Source organism: Physeter macrocephalus, chromosome 1 (assembly GCF_002837175.3).
Source record: "Physeter macrocephalus isolate SW-GA chromosome 1, ASM283717v5, whole genome shotgun sequence".
Lineage (NCBI taxonomy): Eukaryota > Metazoa > Chordata > Mammalia > Artiodactyla > Physeteridae > Physeter > Physeter macrocephalus.
Window position 1 is genome coordinate 66,208,043 of NC_041214.2, and position 24,007 is coordinate 66,232,049.

General features: G+C 36.5%; 1 protein-coding gene across 1 annotated transcript in view; it reads right to left on the reverse strand.

Moving 5' to 3' along the window:
- SPATA16 (spermatogenesis associated 16) overlaps positions 1-24,007 on the reverse strand; it is a 243,826-nt gene that overhangs the window by 64,727 nt on the left and 155,092 nt on the right. The window contains exon 5 of the mRNA XM_024124419.1: positions 14,441-14,588. Coding sequence (XP_023980187.1) covers positions 14,441-14,588 — 148 coding nt within the window. The remainder of the gene's footprint in view (positions 1-14,440; positions 14,589-24,007) is intronic.

Here is a 24,007-nt window from a genome sequence, read left to right on the forward strand (position 1 = left end):
AATTTTTCCATGGATGGAGCGGAGGATGGTTCAGGCGGCAATGCGACCGATGGAGCGATGGGGAGTGGCAGATGAAGCTTCGCTCGCTCTCCCTGCCACTCACCTCCTGCTGTGTGGCCCGGTTCTTAACAGGCCGTGGACCGGTACTGGTTGGGGGTTGGGGACCCCTGTTCTAAATCAAAAGACTAGGGATCCAAAGCCAGAGTCTCATCTGCAAAATTTCACCAATTTCAAACACAGCATTTCCAAATGCTTACTGGGACATTGCTATTTGCTCACCATTACGAACGTTACCTCAAATACAGCAAATATATACCCTGAAAGTGATTTTTAAAATGTCCACAACATCTCTCGTCCCTACTTTTCACCAGCATATTGAAGGGATGGCCATTATTCACCCAATTATTCTGGCTTAAAATTTTGAAGTCATTGTTAACTTTTCTTTCCTCTTATTCCCTGACATTTAGTGAATCTCAAAAACTCATTAAATCTGCCTACTGTAATACAGCTCATATTAACCCCGCTCTTTGCATTATCATTGCTACCACCCTGGTCAAATTTCTGATCACACAGCATCTGGATTACAGAAAACGTTTCCCAACAAGCCTCGCTGCCACCCGTATGATTTCACACCAATATATCTCCACACCACCACCCAGTGAATATTTCTGGAATATCACCTTTGTCATGGTTACATCACTCCTCAGGAATTTCAGTGCTTCTTTCCTGGTATTCAGGGCTCTTAATTGTGTGAATGTGTTTCACAGTCTCTTCTTCATTCCTATGTTTTCTCCAGTATAAACCTTTCTCATCAGGTCTGCTGATTTCACTAATTTGTACTAGCCTGTGCTCATCCTGCCTCTGAATTTTTCTTTGTGCTTTTCTACCCAGAAACATCTACCTAATGTCTCGATATTTCTTTTATTCAGTCAATTACTATACTTCCAGATGTGCCTAATTTAAGTCCCACCTAGTCCATAAAGGGCTACCTGAGTATTTCAGTACTCCCCCAACCCAAACTCTTAAAGAACATCCAAACTAAAAATAGAACTACCATATGACCCAGCAATCCCGCTACTGGGCATATACCCTGAGAAAACCATAACTCAAAAAGAGTCATGTGGGGCTTCCCTGGTGGCACAGTAGTTAAGAATCCACCTGCCAATGCAGGGGACATGGGTTCAAGCCCTGGTCCAGGAAGATCCCACATGCCACGGAGCAACTAAGCCCGTGAGCCACAACTACTGAGCCTGCTCTCTAGAGCCCGCGAGTCACGACTACTGAAGCCTGTGTGCCGAGAGCCCATGCTCTGCAACAAGAGAAGCCACCGCAGTGAGACGCCCATGCACAGCAACAAAGAGTAGCCCCCGCTCACCACAACTAGAGAAAGCCTGCACACAGCAACGAAGACCCAACGCAGCCAAAAATGAAAAACAAAAAACCCCCAAAAGAGTCATGTACCACAATGTTCATTGCAGCACTATTTACAATAGCCAGGACATGGAAGCACTATTTACAGTAGCCAGGACATGGAAGCAACCGAAGTGTCCATCGACAGATGAATGGATAAAGAAGATGTGACAAATATATACAGTGGAATATTATTCAGCCATAAAAAGAAATGAAATTGATTTATTTGTAGTGACGTGGATGGACCTAGAGTCTGTCATACAGAACGAAGTAAGTCAGAAAGAGAAAAACAAATACCATATGCTAACACAGATATATGGAATCTAAAAAAAAAAAAAAAGTTCTGATGAACCTAGGGGCAGGACAGGAATAAAGACGCAGACATATAGAATGGACTTGAGGATACGGGGAGGGAGAAGGGTAAGCTGGGACGAAGTGAGAGAGTGGCATGGACATATATACACTACCAAATGTAAAATGGATAGCTAGTGGGAAGCAGCTGCATAGCACATGGAGATTAGCTCGGTGCTTTGTGACCACCTAGAGGGGTGGGATAGGGAGATTGGGAGGGAGATGCAAGAGAGAGGGGATATGGGGATATATGTATATGTATAGCTGATTCACTTTGTTATACAGCAGCAACTAACACAACATTGTAAAGCAATTATACTCCAATAAAGATGTTAAAAAAGAACACCCATACCACTCACTCTAGAGTGAATCTCCTAATGTTTCATGGGGGCATGTCTCATCTCTCCAATAAGTTTTAATCCTCTTCAAGATCACATCTTTACGTTATCTTCATGCCCCAAGCATCTAGTAGGTGCTCAATCAATACTTGAGGAGTTGAATATAAAAACAAAGTTTTCTCAATCCTGAATTTTTAATCATCCAAATAAGAATAGAACTTCAAAAAAATCAAAGCTAATGAAATGTTCAGAGCTTCTGAGATAGGATTTATTTCTCTGTCACTAAACTTAGAAAAGAATATCACACAATCTTTGTTTTTTTTATTTTACCTAAACTTTAAGTGGTTTCTGTTTAATTTACAAAGGGTGAGTGAGGTAAAATAATATGTATTAGGTAACTCAGTGGAACGAAGTGAGAGAGTGGCATGGACATATATACACTACCAAATGTAAAATGGATAGCTAGTGGGAAGCAGCTGCATAGCACATGGAGATTAGCTCGGTGCTTTGTGACCACCTAGAGGGGTGGGATAGGGAGATTGGGAGGGAGATGCAAGAGAGAGGGGATATGGGGATATATGTATATGTATAGCTGATTCACTTTGTTATACAGCAGCAACTAACACAACATTGTAAAGCAATTATACTCCAATAAAGATGTTAAAAAAGAACACCCATACCACTCACTCTAGAGTGAATCTCCTAATGTTTCATGGGGGCATGTCTCATCTCTCCAATAAGTTTTAATCCTCTTCAAGATCACATCTTTACGTTATCTTCATGCCCCAAGCATCTAGTAGGTGCTCAATCAATACTTGAGGAGTTGAATATAAAAACAAAGTTTTCTCAATCCTGAATTTTTAATCATCCAAATAAGAATAGAACTTCAAAAAAATCAAAGCTAATGAAATGTTCAGAGCTTCTGAGATAGGATTTATTTCTCTGTCACTAAACTTAGAAAAGAATATCACACAATCTTTGTTTTTTTTATTTTACCTAAACTTTAAGTGGTTTCTGTTTAATTTACAAAGGGTGAGTGAGGTAAAATAATATGTATTAGGTAACTCAGTGGAGTTGATGCTCAAATGAACAGAGCAGCTTTGCCTAGATTGAAAACTTAGTTTCACGCTCAGGTTGGGCCCTTGCTGCAGCTTGTTCTCTGGGAAATATGGACCCTTAGTCACAAAGAAGATTGGATTAACAGAGAATCTGTCTTAATGAAACTGTCAGCAGCACCAGAAAAGCATCTGCAAAAATGTGAACTGTTGATTGTAGATCAGCAGACTCATTTCTATATATGAGGGACTGCTTATTTTTTATGAAGTTAAATATCTGTAAAATAAAATATGAGCTCTCTGGACATAAAGTAGAAAACATAGATACCACCATCATCAGTATTTTTTGTTGGAAACCTCATCATAACCACAGTCAGCAGATCATGGATAAACTTCTCAAAGCAATTTTGAAAAAAGAAAAATCATAGAGGTTTTAAAAGTCTTTTATAAATATGCAGATTTGTTAGGGTTCTATCATCTCCTTTCTCTGTTTCATTTCCTTCTCTATTTTCCAGTGTCTATGTCATTTCTCTGCCCTTTGTCCATAACAAAATGTTCTGACATTTTGGGCTAGAGCAAAATCTCATTTCTAAAGGTCCCAGTTGTTCAGTGGGAGATGGGACCATGTCAGTTTTATGTGACTTCATCTTAGTGATCAGTTTCAGAGTTTAGCTTCTCCAGTCCGTCCCTTCATAATGCCAACACTTTGTCATTACTTCTTTCCCACCAAGTCATTTTCTGAGTTTTATCTTGTTCACTTTTTAACGCCAGTACTTCTATATTGGAAGTTATCCACAAATTCACATCAGCAAGAAAGTAGCAAAAGGCAGCAGCTTTGCAGCTGACATCATTATTGCCCTCATAAATAATAAAACAGTTTCCACTTTAAAAACATAGATAGCGTATTTTGATTTTTGCATTTGATGTGTGAGAAAACTATTTGTTTAATGAATCTTTGTATAATAAATTGTATTTTCCCTTTGACCTTCATTATAATTTCAGAGTTATAGATGCAAGTGAAAATCATTGGTTTTCATTCCTAAGATTCCTAATTTTCCCTTCAGACTTCTGCTCTACTTCTCCAAAACTGATCTTTGTATGTATAAGTTGCCCCTCATAACCCATTTATAAACTTTGAAAAACAAATAATTACCCAAGATTTTTATACATAGTTCATTTTTACTTCACTTGGAATTCTTATTGATTCCAAAGTTTTATGTTTAATCAGCTGTATTGTATTTATTCTGGGGAAGTTCCTTAATTCCATCCCCAACAAAGTAGGTTTGAGACGAACAAACATGAAAGATACTGCTCTTCCCTTCAATATTTATTAAATTCACAGTTAGTGAAATAACATATTGTTGCTCTAATGCCCTTAAGTGGCTGTATTTCTGCAGCCATTGGAATGGACATTGGTGGTTGGATACCTAACATGCATTCCCACCTTCCCTCTTTTTTTACCCTTGGAGAATTCTCTCCTTCCCTACCTACTCTAAAAGTGAGACCTATTTGACTTAGGCGAATCAATCCATGGCATTACCTTGACCTGTTTTGGTTCAAGTATAAGCATATAATATAATTTGGATCAATGGGGAAGAGTGAGTCCCAGGAATTGTGTGGAAGAGATATTCACTGCTTCTTGGGACAGTGTGATTTGAAGTTTGTAATGACATTTGGGAATTTTGCTATGACTCAAGATCCTAGTGCTTGAGGGCATGGTACAGGTGATGGAATACCAGGTAGAACATGAGAAGAAAGCTGACTGTAGAAAATAGAGCAGTGAGTGAACTATTGGATCAAGCTGTACTTAAAGATAGTCCCCCTGTAGTTGTATTATAAATCAACGTATTTCATGCCTCCTCCTACCCCTTTAAAACTTAAATATACTGAAATCAGTTTAAGCTGTGATTCCTATTACTTGAAACCAAAGATTTCTGATAGAGGGATTTAGCTAGTAGTTCAGTATATCTACAAATACTATGGAATCCTTAAAATATCATAGCTGAGATGTAAGACATATTATAAATTCTTCAAATTGACTATCTGAGAAGAATAATTGCCTTATTTAAGAAACATAATAGTTTGAGGATTAAGAATAATTAATTTTTACAGTTAGTACAAAGATACCAAAATTGACTGTCTTAGTGATGCTATAATTATAACATTATTGTAATACTATTACTAATAACTAGACTTAAGTATATGAGATAATAATAAAAAATAAATGTTTATATTTGTATGGAAATATGTTAATATAAATGTTTCAGACATTACATGAAATTTCTAAAAATCTTATATGTTCTGGTATAATGTTATAAGTCATAATTTTAGTTATTACTTTAAAATGTATATCTTAGAAATAACTTAAAAAATAAATGTTTAGCATCATTTTTCTTGATCTATATCATAATTATGATTTTTTTCACTTTCGATTAGATTCTGCATTTTGCAGAAAATGACCCTTGGATAGTTAACTAATACAGCATAATAAAAGTCTTACATAATCTGAAAGCCTTAGTTTTCCTTACTATCTGGACTAGTAATCTACTTATTTGTTTATATCTCACTCTGGAAGTGTAATGACTTGGCTTAAATAAATACATACAGCATAAAAAAATGTGTAAAAGAGTGCTTGAAGAAAACAGATCAGAAGGAAAAGCAAGAGACCGGTGATGAAGCCATAGGTGAGATTAATACACAGAATGTATTTTATAAGCGCCTGTATACTTTCTAGAAGTAAAGAAGATCAACTATCTCATTCACAGTGTTCCTAAGATAAAACAACAACAACAACAACAACAAACTACCATCCCAGAGAAGCACAGCAATTTCTTTTCCTGAGACCAGAGATTTTCTTTTGTTTTCTGTTGAAATTGGTTTTGGAGTTCTACAGTTTTTTATTTAATAAGTGCAATTGTTGAAGACAATTAAAAAACAAAGAATTATCATGATTATCATGTACAAGAACTATTATTACTCATGAATTTTCATGGCTCATGAGCAAATGATCTTATGGTAATGACTCGGTAATTTCCCGTAATTAATATATAAAATTTGAAAGTCAGCAAGGCTTTGGTTTTGTATTTGATAAGTTATTGCTTACATATGGAAATCTAAAAGAGGAGATTATCTTGATTATTAGGTATTACTATTTACTATTCACTATTAGTAGTCAGTTTGGTTGTGGTGAAACTCCTTTTAATCTGTTTTATTCCTGTTAAACTCAGAAACAAAATGACTGCGTTTGACCACTATTATTCTCTATAGCTTTGGAATTTCAGGCCAAAGGAATAAGACCTGAAATAAAAATGAGAGATATAAATTTTGGAAGTGAAGAGGCCAAATGGTCATAACTTAAGAATAGATGGTTATTTATATAGAAAATCCAAGAGGATAAACTGAAAATCTATTAGTATAGACAAGAGTTCAGTGAGGGATCAAAAAAGTAAATATAGAAACCCCCAAATAAACAGATATAAGATTTAAAAAGGTCAATCAAAATATATAGGTATAATAAAATATACAGTATAATGAAAATAATGGTTTAATCCATAATAGCAACAAAGTGATGAAATATTAGAAATAATCTTAATAAGATATATAGCTTAAATGAAGAGTTGATTACCTAATTTACCTGAAAAATATTTATAGGCTCCCCTTACCAGAGTCTATATAAATGTGTCAGACATTATGATAAAATGGTAAGATAATGAATGCCATGGTGTTGCTTACCATTTGGTGCATGCAGTAGACAAATAAACAGTCAATTATAATATAGCATGGTGCATTCTTAAACAAAGGTGAGACTGGGGTACCAGTGAATGATGGAGATAAGAAAAAAATCCAACCATTGATGAAGTTAACAAAATAAACTTGTCTGACTTATCTGGGGCCTGGAGTAGGAGTCTTTTTCCCCTCTGGGAATTTTAAGTCTAGGCATAAGGTGTTTGAATATATACTATCTAGATGGCCCAGGAAATCTCAGCTCTAGAAATAGAGGCTCTCTGGTTGGTAGTACTCCATGTGGTTTGGAAAAATTAAAAGAAAATCTTCTCTGGAAGGATACAAAATCAACCCAGACTGTACTGGATTCTCACAGATAAAGCCATGCTGAATAGTGGTCTGCACCCAAGAGTAAAAAACACAAGGATATTATCTCTGATGAGTGAGAGATGGTGTGGTATCATAGAAAAATAGTTGGTCTTTGTCCGCAGTTCCTGGCACAGAGCTTCTATAACACTTGGAATTTCCTAAGTGGTAGAGGATGGTACGAGTGTCTTTTGTTCTAATGAGGTGACTCTTAGCAGGCCCCTAGATAGCTTCTGTCAGGATGGGGGCTGGTCTCAAGAAAAACCAAGGCTTAATTAGAAACTTGGAACTTTCAACCCCATTCCCCAAGCTCTGGGGAGGGGAGGCAGGCTGGAGATTGAGTTAATCACCAGTGGCCAATGATTTAGTCAATCATAATGAAACCTCCATAAAACCCCCGAGATGATGGAGTTTGGAGAGTTTCTGGGTTAGTGAAGTACAGTGAGGTGCTGGGAGAGTCATGCAACCAGTGAGAGCACACACCCACACCCCACCTTATTTTGCCCTATGTATCTCTTCCATTTGGCTGTTCTTGAGTTGTATCCTTTATAATAAACGAGTAATAGTAAGTAAAGCACTTCCTGAGTTCTATGAGTCATCCTAGAAAATTATAGAACCTGAATTGGGGGTCATTGGAAACCCCCAACTTATAGCTGGTTGGTCAGAAGTACAGGAGGCCTGGGACTTGTGACTGGCATCTGAAGTGGTGGTGGGGCAGTCTGGTAGGATCGAGCCCTTAATCTGTGACGTCTGTGCTAACTCTGGATAGTGAGTACCAAAGTTGAACTGAATTGTTAAACCAGTTGGTGGCTGAGAGCTGGAGAAGTGGTGTGGAAAACCCCACAAATTTGGTGTCAGAAGTGTTGTGAGGGAAAGAAAATCCCAGAATCGGAGTCAGAAGTGAGATTTGCTAGAATGGTCCTGGCTCATGGAAGCATGTGGTTTGGGAAGAGAAAGGATAACAGGGTGGAGGGTGAGGAATCTTTGATTCCTGCGTGGCCACCCATGGTGTGAAACTGCAGCTGTGCTGTGATCAGTTACTAAAGGTACAAGTTACCGATTGTAGAGATGAATCCAACTCCTGGGAAGTTGGTTCACTGGATGCATTAAGAAGTACAGACTAACAAGAAGAAAGCAAATATACAATCCCTTGGTTATTGTTACCTGTTATAGCTAAAATGAAATTAAAAGAGAGTTATGCAATTAAAAGGAGGAATGCAATCATAGATAGTAAGAGACAGTAGATGAGGGAGACCAGAGGCAGATGGTGTTGTAACCTGCTACTGCAAAGGACAAGTGAGCTGCTCACTGAGACGTGTTTACTTTGATTAGATAGAACAGTGCCAGAACACCACACTTCCCATTGGGAAGACCAACGTTTTAATATTTTAAGAACAGAGACTTTAGCCCCATATATGAGGAATTTCTTTTCTTTGGGAATGATTCTCTGTTTCTAAAAAGAATTCTGTGGCACCAATATGAGATGATTTGTCATCTTTATAACCAACCTAGGCATAACACTTTCATAATGATATTGGGGATGTAGGCTCTTTAATTCTATAAACTTTTCCATTTGATAAAGTGAGTTAGAAAGAGGAAAATAGTCTAATCTTGGAAACTCTTGATCATGGTAAAATTATAACATTTTAAAGAAGAAAGAATAAAATGAGAAATTTTAACGTTATATTTTAGAGAGCATAAATGTATTATCCTTACTGGTAAATGATGACTGAACAAGAACAAGGTTATAAATTTCAGTGAAAAGCAATTTTTAAAGGTCTGTTTTAAAACAGTATATTATTCTTCTGAACATACATATTTACTCTTGGGAGTTAAATTGCACTGGAGAGACAAAATATGACTCTATCTACCTAAGTGTTAAAGTAATTGATATCTGATCCAGAAAACTTTTCTATTAAACATTACTAAGCACAGATCCATTACTGAATATTTATTTTATTTAGCAAATAAATCTTGATATTTTCATCAAGTGGAGACAGGATATGCTTATTGTATTACTTTATTATTAAAATACAATCATGCAAGAATAAGAACTGTACAGAATTGTGTTATTTCATTGGAATATAGGAATAAAAATCTCAAGCAAAATCTTTATAAATGAAAACATAATAATTCTGGGGCTGGTGAATTATTATTTGTTTTATATACCCTGACTACTCTGCATGAATCAAACTGGATTTTTCCTTAAATAAAAAAAATGGATAGCTACACTGCTAAAAATTCAGTAATTTTTTCCTCTGTGAAACATAATACAGTATAGCTCTATTATAATATGGCTTTAAGATTTTGGTGGGTCTTACCACATTCCCAAAATAGCAAAGAATGCACAGTGAGTTCCTGAGGATATGTAAGCCTTGTTGTCCTACAAGGCAGATTTGAATTTTAACCCTCCCTTATCAGTCTTGTAGAAGTTATAAAGGCAGTATAGTCCTAGTGCCTGCCACTGAGGGTGAAGTGGGTTTTTCTCATAATAAACCACTAATTTAGTTGGTCCATTCAGTAAAAAATTTAAAATACTTAGATCTCTATACATTTCAAAAGGAATTCATTTTTATAGTTTTTTCCCTTTGCATCTATTTTTCATGTGGAAATCCATGATAAGGATGACTGTGAATTAGGGGCTAGCTAGAAAGAATACACTGCCTGGGGGATCTCTATCAAGAATATTCTTCCTGCTCATCACCACCACCTCTGCCAGCTATTACTGGGCTCATGGCACTGTCACATGACCAAGGAGAAATGAACTCAATACTGTCTAGGCTGGATGAAGGTGACCTGGAGTCGGGCAGAGTTTCTGTGTTGGAGGGTTGTCTGCCAGCCTCTGCTGGGAGAACTAAATGTATTAGTCTCCAGGTTTTAATGATAATACCTACTTATCCAGCAGAACTTTGATAAGTAGACTTTTCATCCAAGATCTTCAAGGTACAGGTTTTCTGACCTTCATCTGTTGATTGTTTATTTAGATGATTTCTCTAATTCTTACTTACGGCCTCAATTTCTCTTGCTGCAACAAAAACTACGTAACTGTGTTCTATCTCCCATGGGGAATCTGTGTCTCTCCTCAAATGTTCCTTTGCTGTGAGTGGGTACAAACACATATGTATGAGAACATTTACCTGTAGTTGTCCAAGGAAGTTTGAGTGAGCGGGAGGTAGAAGGGAATGTACACAAACTCCGAGTGTTTCTGAGGATGAATTTGACTGCACATGGAGGAATGTTTATCCGTCCTCCCCTGAGTTCACATGAATTTTATTGTGTACACTGCAGATGGAGTGGGAAGCCGCCTACTTCACTGATGTAAGGCAGTATATTAGAGTAAAGCTACCTGATTTAACAAAGAGCCTCCAAATCTTACGTATCTAAAGCAAGAGAATTTTGGTTTTTGTTTGTGTGGGTATTCACTGGGTTGCCTTCCACATGGTCACTCAGGGATCCAAGCTTCTTTTGCCTTGTAGCTTCTTTAGTTCCGCAGTCCTATTTACTCAGTCAGTGGCTAGGGGAAGCGAGTTCTGCATGGCAGAGGTTTATGGGCCAGGCCTGGGAGTGTCATACTCCCAGGTTATTTCTGTCCACATTCCATTGGCTGTTACTGAGTCACAAGCCTCACTGAACGGTAAAGGAGGCTGGAAATGTATTGTAGTTACATGCATGGGGCGGGGGGGAAAGAGAATAGTTTGGTAAACAACTAGGCAGTCTTTGCCACTTTCGGTGGCAAGGACTTCTATACCCAAACTGCTCCTTCATCTGTTTTCTCCTCCATCATTCTTTTAATTAGACTCAGCCTTCCATTCCACAATTAGAGCTTAGGTTTTAAGTGAAGTGTTCTCTAGAAGAGAGGAAAAATATAGTCCAATTTTCACCCTGAAGTATAAATTACTAGAGTCATATTCTTTCTTAGAAGCAGGTATATTCTAGCACTACCTAGTATAGTGCCTGGAATATATGTGCTCAATAAAAGTTTGATGACTAAATGAATAACTGAATACACCACCCATCTCCATTGTAGATCCTCTTCTTGTCCTGAGGATATTGGGATTCTGAAGCATGGAGAAAAGGAGAAGAGAAATGGCAGAATAACATAGCAAGTTGGAGAGAGGACTAAAATGACTTCCAGTCTCCAGTGGAGTAGAGGGAATTTCTAGAGTAAGATCTAGAACTCCGCATTCTGGCAGGGAGGGGGAATCTTAGAAAGTAGTTCTAGTCTGGGCCAACTTGTGTGGTAGGGGTGGTTGGTGTACATGTAAAGAAGCATTTATACCAGGAGGTAGCATGGGGAACTCATATAGGTGCCCTTGGGTGACCTAATGTGTCACATAAATGAGCCCATCAGGTCCTGCTCAAGCCAACAGAGCTGTCTCAAGTTGCACTAGCCATATAATCAGCAGCTGTGCCAGCCTGCACAAGACTTCCAAGAGGACTCTTTCCTCACATGCCTATGGGCTTCTTTGGACCCTTGGGTAGGCTCGAGCTCTGTGAAAGTTGAAACCAGACTAGGAGGAGAAGAAAGTCCCGTGGAAAGGGGGAAAAAGCTGGTGAACTTGATTAGATAGTTACTGAAGACAGACTAAATTTTAGAAATGATTGGGTGGGATTGAGTCCTTTGGGGTGGGATAGAATCTATTTTTGGCTCTGGACAGACCAAAGATGAATATGTGTAGGTTAAAAAAAAAGTCTCATGTTTGCACACATTTGCTGTGTGATTGTCCAGTCACACCTGCTGCATGACTATTTGTTGAAATAAATAACTGAATACATTTTTGGCAACACAGAAGCTTCTTAAATAGAAGGCAGATAAAAGGAGTATCCTGGTATTTGGGACGTGCCAACAAAACAAGGTCACTACCCTTCTAGGCCCTATCTCTCTTTGTGTAACTCACTTTCTAGCTACTGCCTTTGGCTACTGATGCCTGCCCAAATCACCACTCTGCACCTCCTGTGAGAAATATCCAGAAGCTAAAGATCACATTTGACCTGCCCTCTTCCTCACCTTGGAATTACCTGGGGGGAAAAGAAGAGATGCCACAAAGACTTGCACATATAGTTAGTAATAGTGGTTTCACCGTCGTTCCAGCAATGGCTTTGGAGTGACCCTTTAATCATTTGCAAAAGAGGCAAATAATGTCGTCAGTGTAATAGCCTGTTAGTTCAAAGTACCCATTCTATAGAGCGAAGGACCTAACCACTCCTAATGAAATTTAAAATTCGAGATTGCCTTCACTACCTCCCCTTCTCCTCCAGAAACTGTCTTTCTTCTCTCTCTTCTCATATAGCACTGTCACACTCCAGCAATTAGTAATTATAAAATGATAGAAACAATCATCAGTAACTTATAATTATCTTCTCTTCCAAAGTATAAGATCCTTTAGCATGAATCATCTTGCCAGCAGATCATAATTCATCTTGATAACAGGTTTGATGGAGTTACATGAGATGTGAATCTGGCTCATTAATGTTATTGTTGTTTTTAAACCCTCAGTGGCAACAGTGCTTCCTAAGTATTAATTAATCTTCATGACTTCTCTGTGAAGTAGGTTAAATATAACTAAACTTATTCTACCAGTAGAGAAATTGGCAAACTGGTAATCTCCTCAATGAATCTCTCTTTATTACCAGTGGATCTGAGAGTAGATACGGAAATAGCTGAATTGGATTAATTTTCCATGATACTAGATTGACATAACTTTTGTGTGGTATTGATTCCCCTCTCTGCACCACCCCCCAAAAAACCCTTGAAGATATCCATAACAAAATGATAAATGATTTATAACAATTAGCAAAAATTGTGAGTTCTGAAACATTTTTATCTACTTCCTTATTAAATGCTGGAACTAAGTAAATCAGCATCAGTGTTCATCATAGCATGCATGTGATTTCTTCTTTTCCCTTTCTCTGCCTTTAAATTTTCATTGTTCCTTAGGGATTCACTATTTAATCATCCCTAGTTATATTTTTAAAATATATTTCTTCTGAAGAGCTTGAAGCATTGTGGAAGAAATAAGGATTCCATAGGACCTAAATTTAATGCTTCCATCACATCTCGGCTTCTATCAGATGGAAATAGTGTAGTTCAATGCGAGGATATGGGTTCAAATCCAAGGCCTGCTGCCACTGATTTTCTGATTTGCTGTGTATCTTTGGAAAAACTGTTTTCTCTGGTAGCTGTTTTCTCATTTCTAAACGAGAATCATCTTACTCACTTCTTAAGTTATGGGAGTAACAAGAGATAATGAATGTAGAGTGCCTGGTACCTAAAAAGTGATCACTAGTAGAGTATATTAATCATATAAATCAGTGACTTGGCCCCAAAACCCTGACAAAAGGAATGCAGGGGCCTTAACAGGAGGATGTGATGCTAGATGTGTGTATTTAGAGATTTTGCCTAATATGGTAGTCATTGCTGATTGTTAATTTATTTATTTTGAAAATAACAAAATACTCTTTAATATTGTTTTGACTCAGGGATTTAAAGACAGTAAAACAGAAACAACAAAAGCTTTTGACAACTCTTAGTATCTTAGATAACTGGAAATCTCCGTCTCCATTAGAGATTGGCTCAATTTAGTACAAGAAAATTCTTGTCTTAATTCAGAATAACACTTGGAACATGGTAGATAGTAAAAAGTATTTGGAATGAATGAATGAAAGCAAGTGGCTTCCAAAGACAAAAAGAGGAAAAAAGGACACCACTAGTGTTGTGTTCTCTGTGTACACTTGGCTGGCTATCCAGATCTCACTTGGATACCAGTGGCCCAAGAACATAAAAAAAGAGGGATGTTTGAGGTGTGAGATAGATGGAGGAAGGAAAGTAGAAATAGCAGGGATTGGAGAAAAATAATCCATATTCAGGAAAATACTATAATCACCTAGTTTACTGATGAAGTATATGGGGAAAGGTGACATTTTACTACAGGTTATTCTTTCATTTTTTGTAATCTTAGAGTTTCTAGGTTTTACCTCTCCTCTTAAAAAAAGAAACATAATGGCACAGGGAATATTATGCTAGACCTATAGGGCTAGCTCTACTTAAAACCTTAAAATAACTTTCCATTTCAACTCATCAGATTAAAAAAAAAATCCCTAAAACTGAAATAATCAACAAAAAATCAGAAACTTCCCTGTATTTATTTTTTATGGAAATAAGTTGTCAGCTGATACTTTGAAGATATTGAATCTTACCTGTGTAGATATATTTCACATATGCAGGATGAGTTTTTATGAAAACCTCTTTTACTTTTTCTATTTTATCAGCTCTGATTTTTGTTGCAAATGGTGTGTACATAACTGAGAAAGATTCCGCCCTGGTGATGGCTTCTTCAATCATGGCCTGAGAGGAAGCAAACAACCCATTTGGCCTCAATAACAATACATGACTTTAAGAATATAAAAAAATATGATTACCTTTATGGCTGATTTTAAAATCTATATACTGTACTGCAAAGATAACATATTTTGGTCTTGAATATTCATTAGAATGAACTTTTAATTAGTTCTGGAAATACTATTTCATATTAAGAAAACCAATTAAATGAAGAAAGTTTGTAAACAGACACCTCTAAACTGAGCTTGCTTTAAGATAAAAATAAAAATCCTGTTTTCTGAGGTGTCATTTTTAACTTGATCTTAAAAATCAAATTCTTAAGTCTAACATAATTATCGTATGAACAGACACTGATGAGCACTTTTACTTTAAAAAATTAATTAAAATATCTAGATTTAAGTATTGTCTCTAAATAACATGACAAACTAGACAAACTGTATATTTTTCTTCTTCCAATACATGGCAAAGCCTTTTGGAATTAAAAAAAAACTAAAACAAAAAACTTTCTCAACTTCCTCCTAGCAAAGCTTTCCTTCCCTCCAGATCACAAGAGCCATTTGAGATGGATTCAGCTATTTAAGAATTTCTTTAAATTTTCTTTGTTCATGCAAGATACCATTCTTCATAAAGCCTGCCATCACCCTGAGCTTCCTGCTTTAACTAGGTCCATTACTATTTGAAACAGACCAAAAGGAAAGTTATGTGAAGTTTTAAAAGGAATTTATTCCTTTCCTACAACTTTTCCTTCTAACAAGGCTTGAACATTGAATAAAAAGTAGAAGTGTCTATAGTTATCTCATTTTTCTGAAAATAGCATAAAAGAATATTATAAAAATCCATATTTAGTTATAGGAATAATTTTTTCCCTAACAACTAAAAGTTGTCAACAACCAATAAGGAAAAATAATAGATTTGAAGTTTCCAACAAAGAAAAATCATTTAACAAACAGCAATTTATATTATTACTGGTATAGTATATTGTAAACAAGTTTTACACTAATATTAACAGCAATAAGGAGTTGATTTTAAACTGAGAAACTGAATTTCAGTTGTTGATTGCCTGCTTCATTCCTCAGTGACTTCAAATGGCCCCTATGATCATTTTTTTAATTTACAATTTAAAAAAAAATTTTTCCTCTAGAAACATTTTAATAAAAATTGGCCATTTCCAAGAAATAACCACTGCATGCCCACCAATAAAAGGGAACCATAACAAAACAGAAAATTTACCATATGGCTATGATTTAAAGAAAAATAACTAGTGCACACTCAAGCACACCAGCAAAGTCCAATATTAAAGTCACATTCTTTCTTATGGGCTATGATTAGGATTCTGAATAGACACTGGAATAAAACAATACAAATGCTGAACTATTCAGGTCAAAGGACCTCTAAAGAAGCATCTGTCCTCAAAGGCATTCCAGTTTTAATTTACAATTTAAATTTGGTGTGGGACAAATTTCTGAATGGCTGAGGGAAAGAACTTATATTGTCCACGATGCTGTCCTTTCCAGGTCTGAGGAACTAGAAGGGAAAGAATATGATTGTGATGCCAAACCCAGAGCCAGCACTTAGATGGAAGTAGCCATGGATTATGCAGCAGTGGATTCTGAGGGTGCAGCAGGTCTGGGTGCTGAGGCCTGGATGCTACTATGAAAGGCAAACGGCAGCAATGCAGGCAGCAGGTCTGGAATTCACAGATGTGGATTGAGAACTCAAGCTGTTTAGGTACCAGGTTCTGGTCCTCCGAAAGAAAGTAAAGATCCTTTATATTGAGTAGAAGAATGTTTTCTTCAGCTTGGTGCTTCATTGTTCATTGCTGGAACATGGAATATGCTAGAATACGTTTATTGCTGGAACCAATCCTGGGATGGCCTGTCCAGACCAAAAAAGTAAGTAGCTGTACCTGGATTCGTGTGGAGTGAGGTACCGAAGAAGGGAGCTGTTCTAGACCTCAGTTCTAAGGTCTTGATCTGACTTTACTGCCTTTTGTAAGCTGTTAGTTCCTGTATGAGTTTGCTAGGGCTGTCCTAACAAAGTTTCACAGACTGGGTGGCTTAAATAACAGAAATTTATTTTCTCATAGTTCCAGAGGCTAGAAGTCTGAGATCCAGGTGTCTGCAGGGTTGATTTCTTCTTAGGCCTCTCTCCTTGGCTTGTAGATGGCCAGGTACCTTTTCCTGTGTCTTCACATGGGTTTCCCTCTGGGTGTGTCTGTATTCTAATCTCCTCTTCTTATAAGAACACCAGTCATATTGGATTAAATCCCACTTAAAGACCTCATTTTAACTTAATTACCTCTTTAAAGACCCTATGTGCAAATACAATCACAATCTATAGCCTGGGGTTAGGACTTCAGCATATGAATTTTGCCGGGGGACGTGATTCAGCCCATAACACTTCCTAACATCCAAATAGCTTTCCTTGTGGTCTCTTTGAATGTCTTGTTGAAGATATTTTGCTTTAAATTCTGGATCAAAAAATTTAGTGAAGGTATTTAATCCTCTAGTTTGTTTCCAGAAAGGTATTAACAGTATCCCAGTAAGGCCAGGACAGAAGAAAACACTCTCTCCATCCCATTTCTTTTCCAACGGCTGGCAGCTTAAGTAACTGCTGGCAGGGTAGCTTTGCTAAGCCATCACACAGTAGGACAGGAAAACTCGTTCCCAAGAGGCTACACTAGGCTTTTGTTTTTTTTTGCAAGTGGCTGAAGTGTGGTTTTTGTGTGGCAGCTTGATCTGCTTGTTTAAGGCATTGTGCTCTTGGCTTGATGCTCAAGGCATGGCATTCAGGCTTCCACAGGGCTCTCTACTCAGGAGGGTATGTGCTAGAGCATGGCCTCCCTCTAGAGCTCCCCACTCAGAGCCAGTAGAAATGGGGTTCTTTTGTGGATTCTGCCCTCCATCTTGAAGATGAGTAAGGAAGTGGGTGAGTGAGCAGAGTGTGTATGCAAGAATAAGAATTGAACTTTCAATGGAGATACTTTCTCAAAGGAAATTCTTAGAGCCCCAAGAAGAAATATTGTGATGTAACTTTAAATATACATATTTAAACTTTTAAATTATATTTTAAATATAAATATACAGATATATAACTTTTCTGGTACATTATTGAATGACTCATTTGTGAAGCAATCTAGAAAAAATTTAGCTTTAAAATATTATTACTATACTTATAAATATTATAATTATTATTATTTAAAATAGTGGAATTTTTGACTGTTTTTGGTTGGACACCAAAATATCAGGTTTTCATTTTGTGATGGTAAGAATTTGATAATTTATAATTGGACTTGTCTTTAATGAGCAGTCTATGTCCATTTTTTAAAAAATGTATTTTATTGAAGTATAGTTGATTTATAATGATGTGTTAATTTCTGCTGTATAGCAAAGTGATTCAGTTATGCATATATATTTATATATATATATATACACATTTTTTTTCATATTCTTTTCCGCTGTGGTTTATTACAGGATATTGAATATAGTTCCCTGTGCTGTACAGTAGGACCTTTATGTTTATCCATTCAGTTATGCATATAATATTTATATATATTATATTACACATTTTTTTCATATTCTTTTCCGCTGTGGTTTATTACAGGATATTGAATATAGTTCCCTGTGCTGTACAGTAGGACCTTGATGTTTATCCATTCTATATATAATAGTTTGTGCCTATCGCTTCTCGGACTTTTGGCTAAGATCAAGTGTAATAGTTTGTGCCTGCTAATCCCAAACTCCCAGTCCATCTCTCCCCACCAACCCCCTCGCCCTGGCAACCACAAGTGTGTTCTCTATGTCTGTGAGTCTGTTTCTGTTTTGTAGATAAGTTCATTTGTGTCATATTTTAGATTTCACAGATAAGTGATATCATACGGTATTTGTCTTTCTCTTTCTGACTTACTTCACTTAGTATGATAATCTCTAGGTCCATCCATGTTGCTGCAAATGGCATTATTTCATTCTTTTTTATGGCTGAGTAATATTCCATTGTATGTATGTACCACATCTTCTTTATCCATTCATCTGTTGGTGGACATTCAGGTTGTTTCCATGTCTTAGCTATTGTGAATAGTGCTGCTATGAACATAGGGGTGCATGTATGTTTTTGAATTATAGTTTTGTCTGGATATATGCCCAGGAGTGGAATTGCTGGATCATATGGCAACTTTATTTTTAGTTTTTTGAGGAACCTCCATACTGTTTTCCACCAATTTACATTTCCACAAACAGTGTAGGAGGGTTCCCTTTCCTCCACACCCCCTCCAGTATTTGTTGTTTGTAGATTTTTTATGATGCATGAACAGTCTAATATGTGCAAACTGAAGATTTTAAATTTAAAGATTTTTAAAAACTGAGATATTTTGTAAGAATGATAGATATTAAAATATAAATTTTAATTTACTTTTTACTATCAGTCAAAGATTTTCTTTGAAAATCTTTGAAAATAAAGAGAACAGATGAGAAATTGCAGCTTGTAAAAAAGTAGGCTTCACTGAAAATGAAGGCAGATTTCAAATGATAGTTTTTAACTTGACAAAAATTTTCTGCAACTGAGTCATTCTTTCCCAACGTGTGAGTTTCTCCAGTGTCAATAAATGTTGCACATGTGCAGAGAATGGGGAAAACAAGCAGTCCAGGTGTCCTGTTGTTAAGTGTACATTGCTATTAATTATGCTTTCTTTGCTGCCACACAAAAAAGAGCTTTGAAATTAGGTGTTTACATTTGCAAGTCCTAATAACTCTCGATTGTTATCCTCCTTTTAGCAAGTTTTAAAGCTTATAGTTACATAAACCAAGAGTGTCTGGGCAGCTCATTTCCTCTACAAACAGTAACATAATAATTTCTCCTTATACTTCAGCTAAGCAAAAAAGAGCCCTTTGCTACCTCAGAAATCAACTTGCCTAGGAATCAACTTGCCTAGGATAATTGTAAACCAGGAAAGACTGGGGGAGATAGGGGAGAGAGCTACTCCATTAAGAGTAAAGGAAAAGCAAAGTAGAGGGAAAAGATGACTAGCAAGAAAGAAAAGAAACAAAATTTGTCTCCTTCTAAACCAAGGGGGTTGATTCTTCCTGGTGAATTTTTAAGAGCACCCAAAGTTCTCAGGATAATTCCTGCAGTAACCATAAACCTCAAACATTTCCAGGATGACAGGATCATGAAATTTTTTCCCCTGTCTTTTTGCTGGAGGATTTGGATAAATTGTAACTTTTAACAATGTGTCCAATGATGGTGAATCAGTAACTAGAATTCCTGTTATCACTAATTAGAAAATGTGATAAAATTATTATATATTATTTTCAAATTATTCCTTTAATGTTCCCAGTATCTGGGTTGACCATAATTGCAGTAAATTGCTTTACTTACAAGATTAGATTTGGAGCAACCTTGGGAATTTTCCAGCTCAATTCACTGAATTGCAGATGACTTAAGTGACTTGGAGAGGCGTAAGTGACTTTTCTAAGGATTAACAGCTTTTTAATTTTTTGGAATTTAGAATTAGGGTCTCGAATATTATATTTCACTTTCTCTTTAGAAAATTATATTTTTACCTCCTGGGCTTTACCCTCCTGTTTAAAAACAGTCATAATAAATATAATTTTAAATTCTGAAGTATTTAGTTTTGCAGTATATGCGAGTGCTACAGAATTTTAGAACAATTTTATAATATATATGTGTGTGTATATATATATATATATATACAGACACACACACACACACACACACACACACACACATATATATCCTGGACACGTGGTTAGGCAGTTTCCCTGGCAGTTAGGTGTGGGCATGTGGCTGAGTGAAGGCCAATTTGTAGGCAGGAATGATACTCTTTCCAGGCTTAGCCCATAAAACCCTGCCTAGAATAGAAACCTCTTCTATTTTCTTTCCTTATCAGCTGCCTAGAGAGGAAGACTCCCAGGATGTGGAGGAAGATTGAGCTACAGGATGGAAGGAGTATGGGTTCTCCTGTTACTGACTGGAGGAGAACCAACCAGGAACACTCACATTGGACTATACTGTGAGTGAGAAATCAACGTTTATTGTTTGAAGTTACTGAAATTTTGGAGTTGTTTGTTGTAGTAGTTAGTCTACCCTAATATACGATAATAGAGGAAAATTGGAATCTCTCATAATCCATTTTTTTTCTACTAAGCCTTATGTGTTATAAAAAAAAGTAAAGAAAAAAAAGCTACTTTAAGATAAAATAACTTTTCATTTAGCAGTGTGATAAATGCTTTTATATATCCTACCCTTTGATCCTCCTGAAGTCCATCTAAGTAAGTATTCCTAGTGGACGAATGTGATTGTATTGTTTTATCTTCAGAATTGACATTATTAGATTCAAAGGAAGCAGTGCTATACTTGAAAGCTATAAATGATTGAATGGGAACCTTTAGCCCTTAGTGGTTAATATGGCTCTTTGTTATTATATTAATAATGATGAAAATTTGAATGATACCTAGAATTTTCTAGAAAATGGAAAAATAAAATTTTTGAGCAATATTTTTCAAACTTAATCCCTTTGAATATATATGGACTTAATTAGAAAGATTTCAATTTTCTTGAAATTTAGATTTAACCTAAAGAGCGGACTTTCCTAAGGAGCAGAATATCTTACCTTGAGACTTACCTATAAACCTCTTCATAGTATCATTTATGAAATAGCCTGGATTGACATTTTTATGATAATTTTGTTAATATAGTGATATGTCAGAATAAAATATGTAATAATTTATTGTTTTTCCCTGCCTTGATAATCAACATTTTAATGCTGAAATATTTCCTTGGATTTATGAGAGTTCTTTTATTAAACAACCTTCACTGTAAGTTCCATATTTTTCTAATATAAAGGAATATTTGGAAGCTTTTCCATTGCATTTATTAGCCCAGTGATATGAAAGTTATAAATATTGTCATGCAGTTTAAATCAAGGTATTTAAAATTTTATTTGCATCTTCTGAAAATTACCAAATATTCTATGGACAGGTTACTGATACGAAGGTAAGCAAATTTTTATATAGCTGTTTTGAATTCTCTACTTTGCAACCTGTCCTGTTTAAAACAGTCACAATAAATACCATTTTAAATTCTAAAGTATTTAATTTACCTTAGTTTTACAGTGTATAGAGTATTATAGAATTTTAGAACATATATATATACCACATATTGTGTGTGTGTGTGTGTGTGTGTGTATGTACTCCACTGTTCACTCGCCAATCGGGTTAGGGCTAAGGTTTTGATTATATATGATGCTTCCATTAGCTGAATAACTTCAGCATTTAATGCCCAAAATTTACCCTGTATTAATTTTTAATCATTTAGATTTTGTAGCAGGATTTTATTTCCATGCCCCTTCAGCATGGAACTAAAGGGATAGAAGGGACCTAAGATATTATTTTAAAATCACTCAACTTTATAATCAAGGAAACTGAGGCTTGTTAGTTCTGCTGACTCACTTGAGGTCACAAAATTAGAGATGGAAGCAAGACAAGAACACAAGTCTCTTGAACCAATGCTTTCTCTTACACTGAGAGAATTTTCATCTTTGTAATTAGATTGTTTCCTAGAAGTATAAGATGAAGTATTAGTTTCCATTTTCTTTTTTCATGACTGTCTAATTCCTGTCTTCAGAGACAAGGAGAACTTGACTCTAATTCTAACAAAGAAACAAATGGACCACATCAAAACTAAACCAGGTCAAGATCCTCTTCATAACAATAATCCTAACACAAAGAGAATATTCATCCTTCACTCCTACTGGCCATAATAAGACTGTTTTGTCCACCAGTTGCTCATAAGATTTAGGATATGCTATCGATTAGCATGCCTCTCTCAAAGAGAAACATTTACAAAAATTAAATGAAAGGCTTCTTGATGGGGGAAGTTAATAATGTGCTTGGGTTGGTCTGACTTATTTAATGGCAAAACACATATAATTTGGAAATAGAATATAAAATATGTTCTTGTTCTAAAGACCCTGAATAATTTTCTGCTTGCACATTGGAGAAACACTAGCTGATAGAAACTCAGAGCTACAAGTGTGGGTTTCAGCAGCCTCCAGACTCTTTAGAATGCCACAGAGCTTTTATTCTTGATGACTTAAAATGAATCACCGAAAGGTATCACAGGAATACATAGCTGTATTACCAGTAATTATTTCATAAGCACAACTGGGTATTACTAACAAGCTTTAGCCCGTGTTCAGTGGTAAATGCCAACACAGATTAGGACCCTTTTTGTTGTGGTTGTTGCACGTTTCATCTCTATACTTTGTTTAGTTATCTGATAGTAGGTATTCCTTTTGCTAACTGTATGTTGTTTTCTGATTGTATTTCTTTTTCTTTTATATTTTACTTATTTATTTTTAATTTTTTTTTTTTTTTTTTTTGGCTGCGTCGGGTCTTAACTGCTGCACGCAGGATCTTCGTTGAGGCATGCGGGATCTTTCCTTGCGGCGCATGGGGTTCTCTCTAGTTGTGGCGTCTGGGTTGTCTCTTCTCTAGTTGTGGCGTGCAGGCTCCAGGGCGCATGGGCTCTGTAGTTTGCAGCATGCGGGGCTGTCTCATTGAGGCGCGCGAGGTCAGTAGTTGTGGCGCACGGGCTTAGCTGCCCTGTGGCATGTGGGAACCTAGTTCCCTGACCAGGGGTGGAACCCACGTCATCTGCATTGGAAGGTGGATTCTTTACCACTGGACCACCAGGGAAGTCCCTGATTGTATTTCTTGACTGGTGGTCTTAGGGTAGGGTATGGATGGCTGGCACCCACAGCATGGTAAGATTGGGACAAGAACTGGGTTCCCAGGCTTGTACTGCTTTTTCTACCAAGAATTTGTTTTATCTCTCGGGCTGCTGTGCAAGACAACTTTGAGTGGAAAAGTCAAGGATGCCCTTGAGAAAAGTGTATATTGTAGAAGAAGTTGAAAGAATCCTAGGATGTTTAATTTGAAGACAAGACATAGGTTGTATGAACTGACTCTGTCACCAGAGGGCAACCTGCTCTTGCACTCTACCTATGTAGATTTTGTTTAATTCATTATTAAATCTGAAAAACTCATTTATTAATTGTGTTCACCGGACATTGGCTAAGTGCTGTTAATAAATTCTGTTTATTTGTTAAGGCAACACTGGAAAACAAGCATTATTATCTCACGTTACAGATGAGAAAACCTCAGTGAGAATCACCTCACACCGGTCAGAATGGCCGTTATCAAAAAATCTAGAAACAATAAATGCTGGAAAGGGTGTGGTGAAAAAGGAACCCTCCTGCACTGTTGGTGGGAATGTAAATTGATGCAACCACTATGGAGAACAGTATGGAGGTTCCTTAAAAAGCTAAAAATAGAACTACCATATGACCCAGTGATCCCACTACTGGGCATATACCCTGAGAAAACCATGATTCAAAAAGAGACATG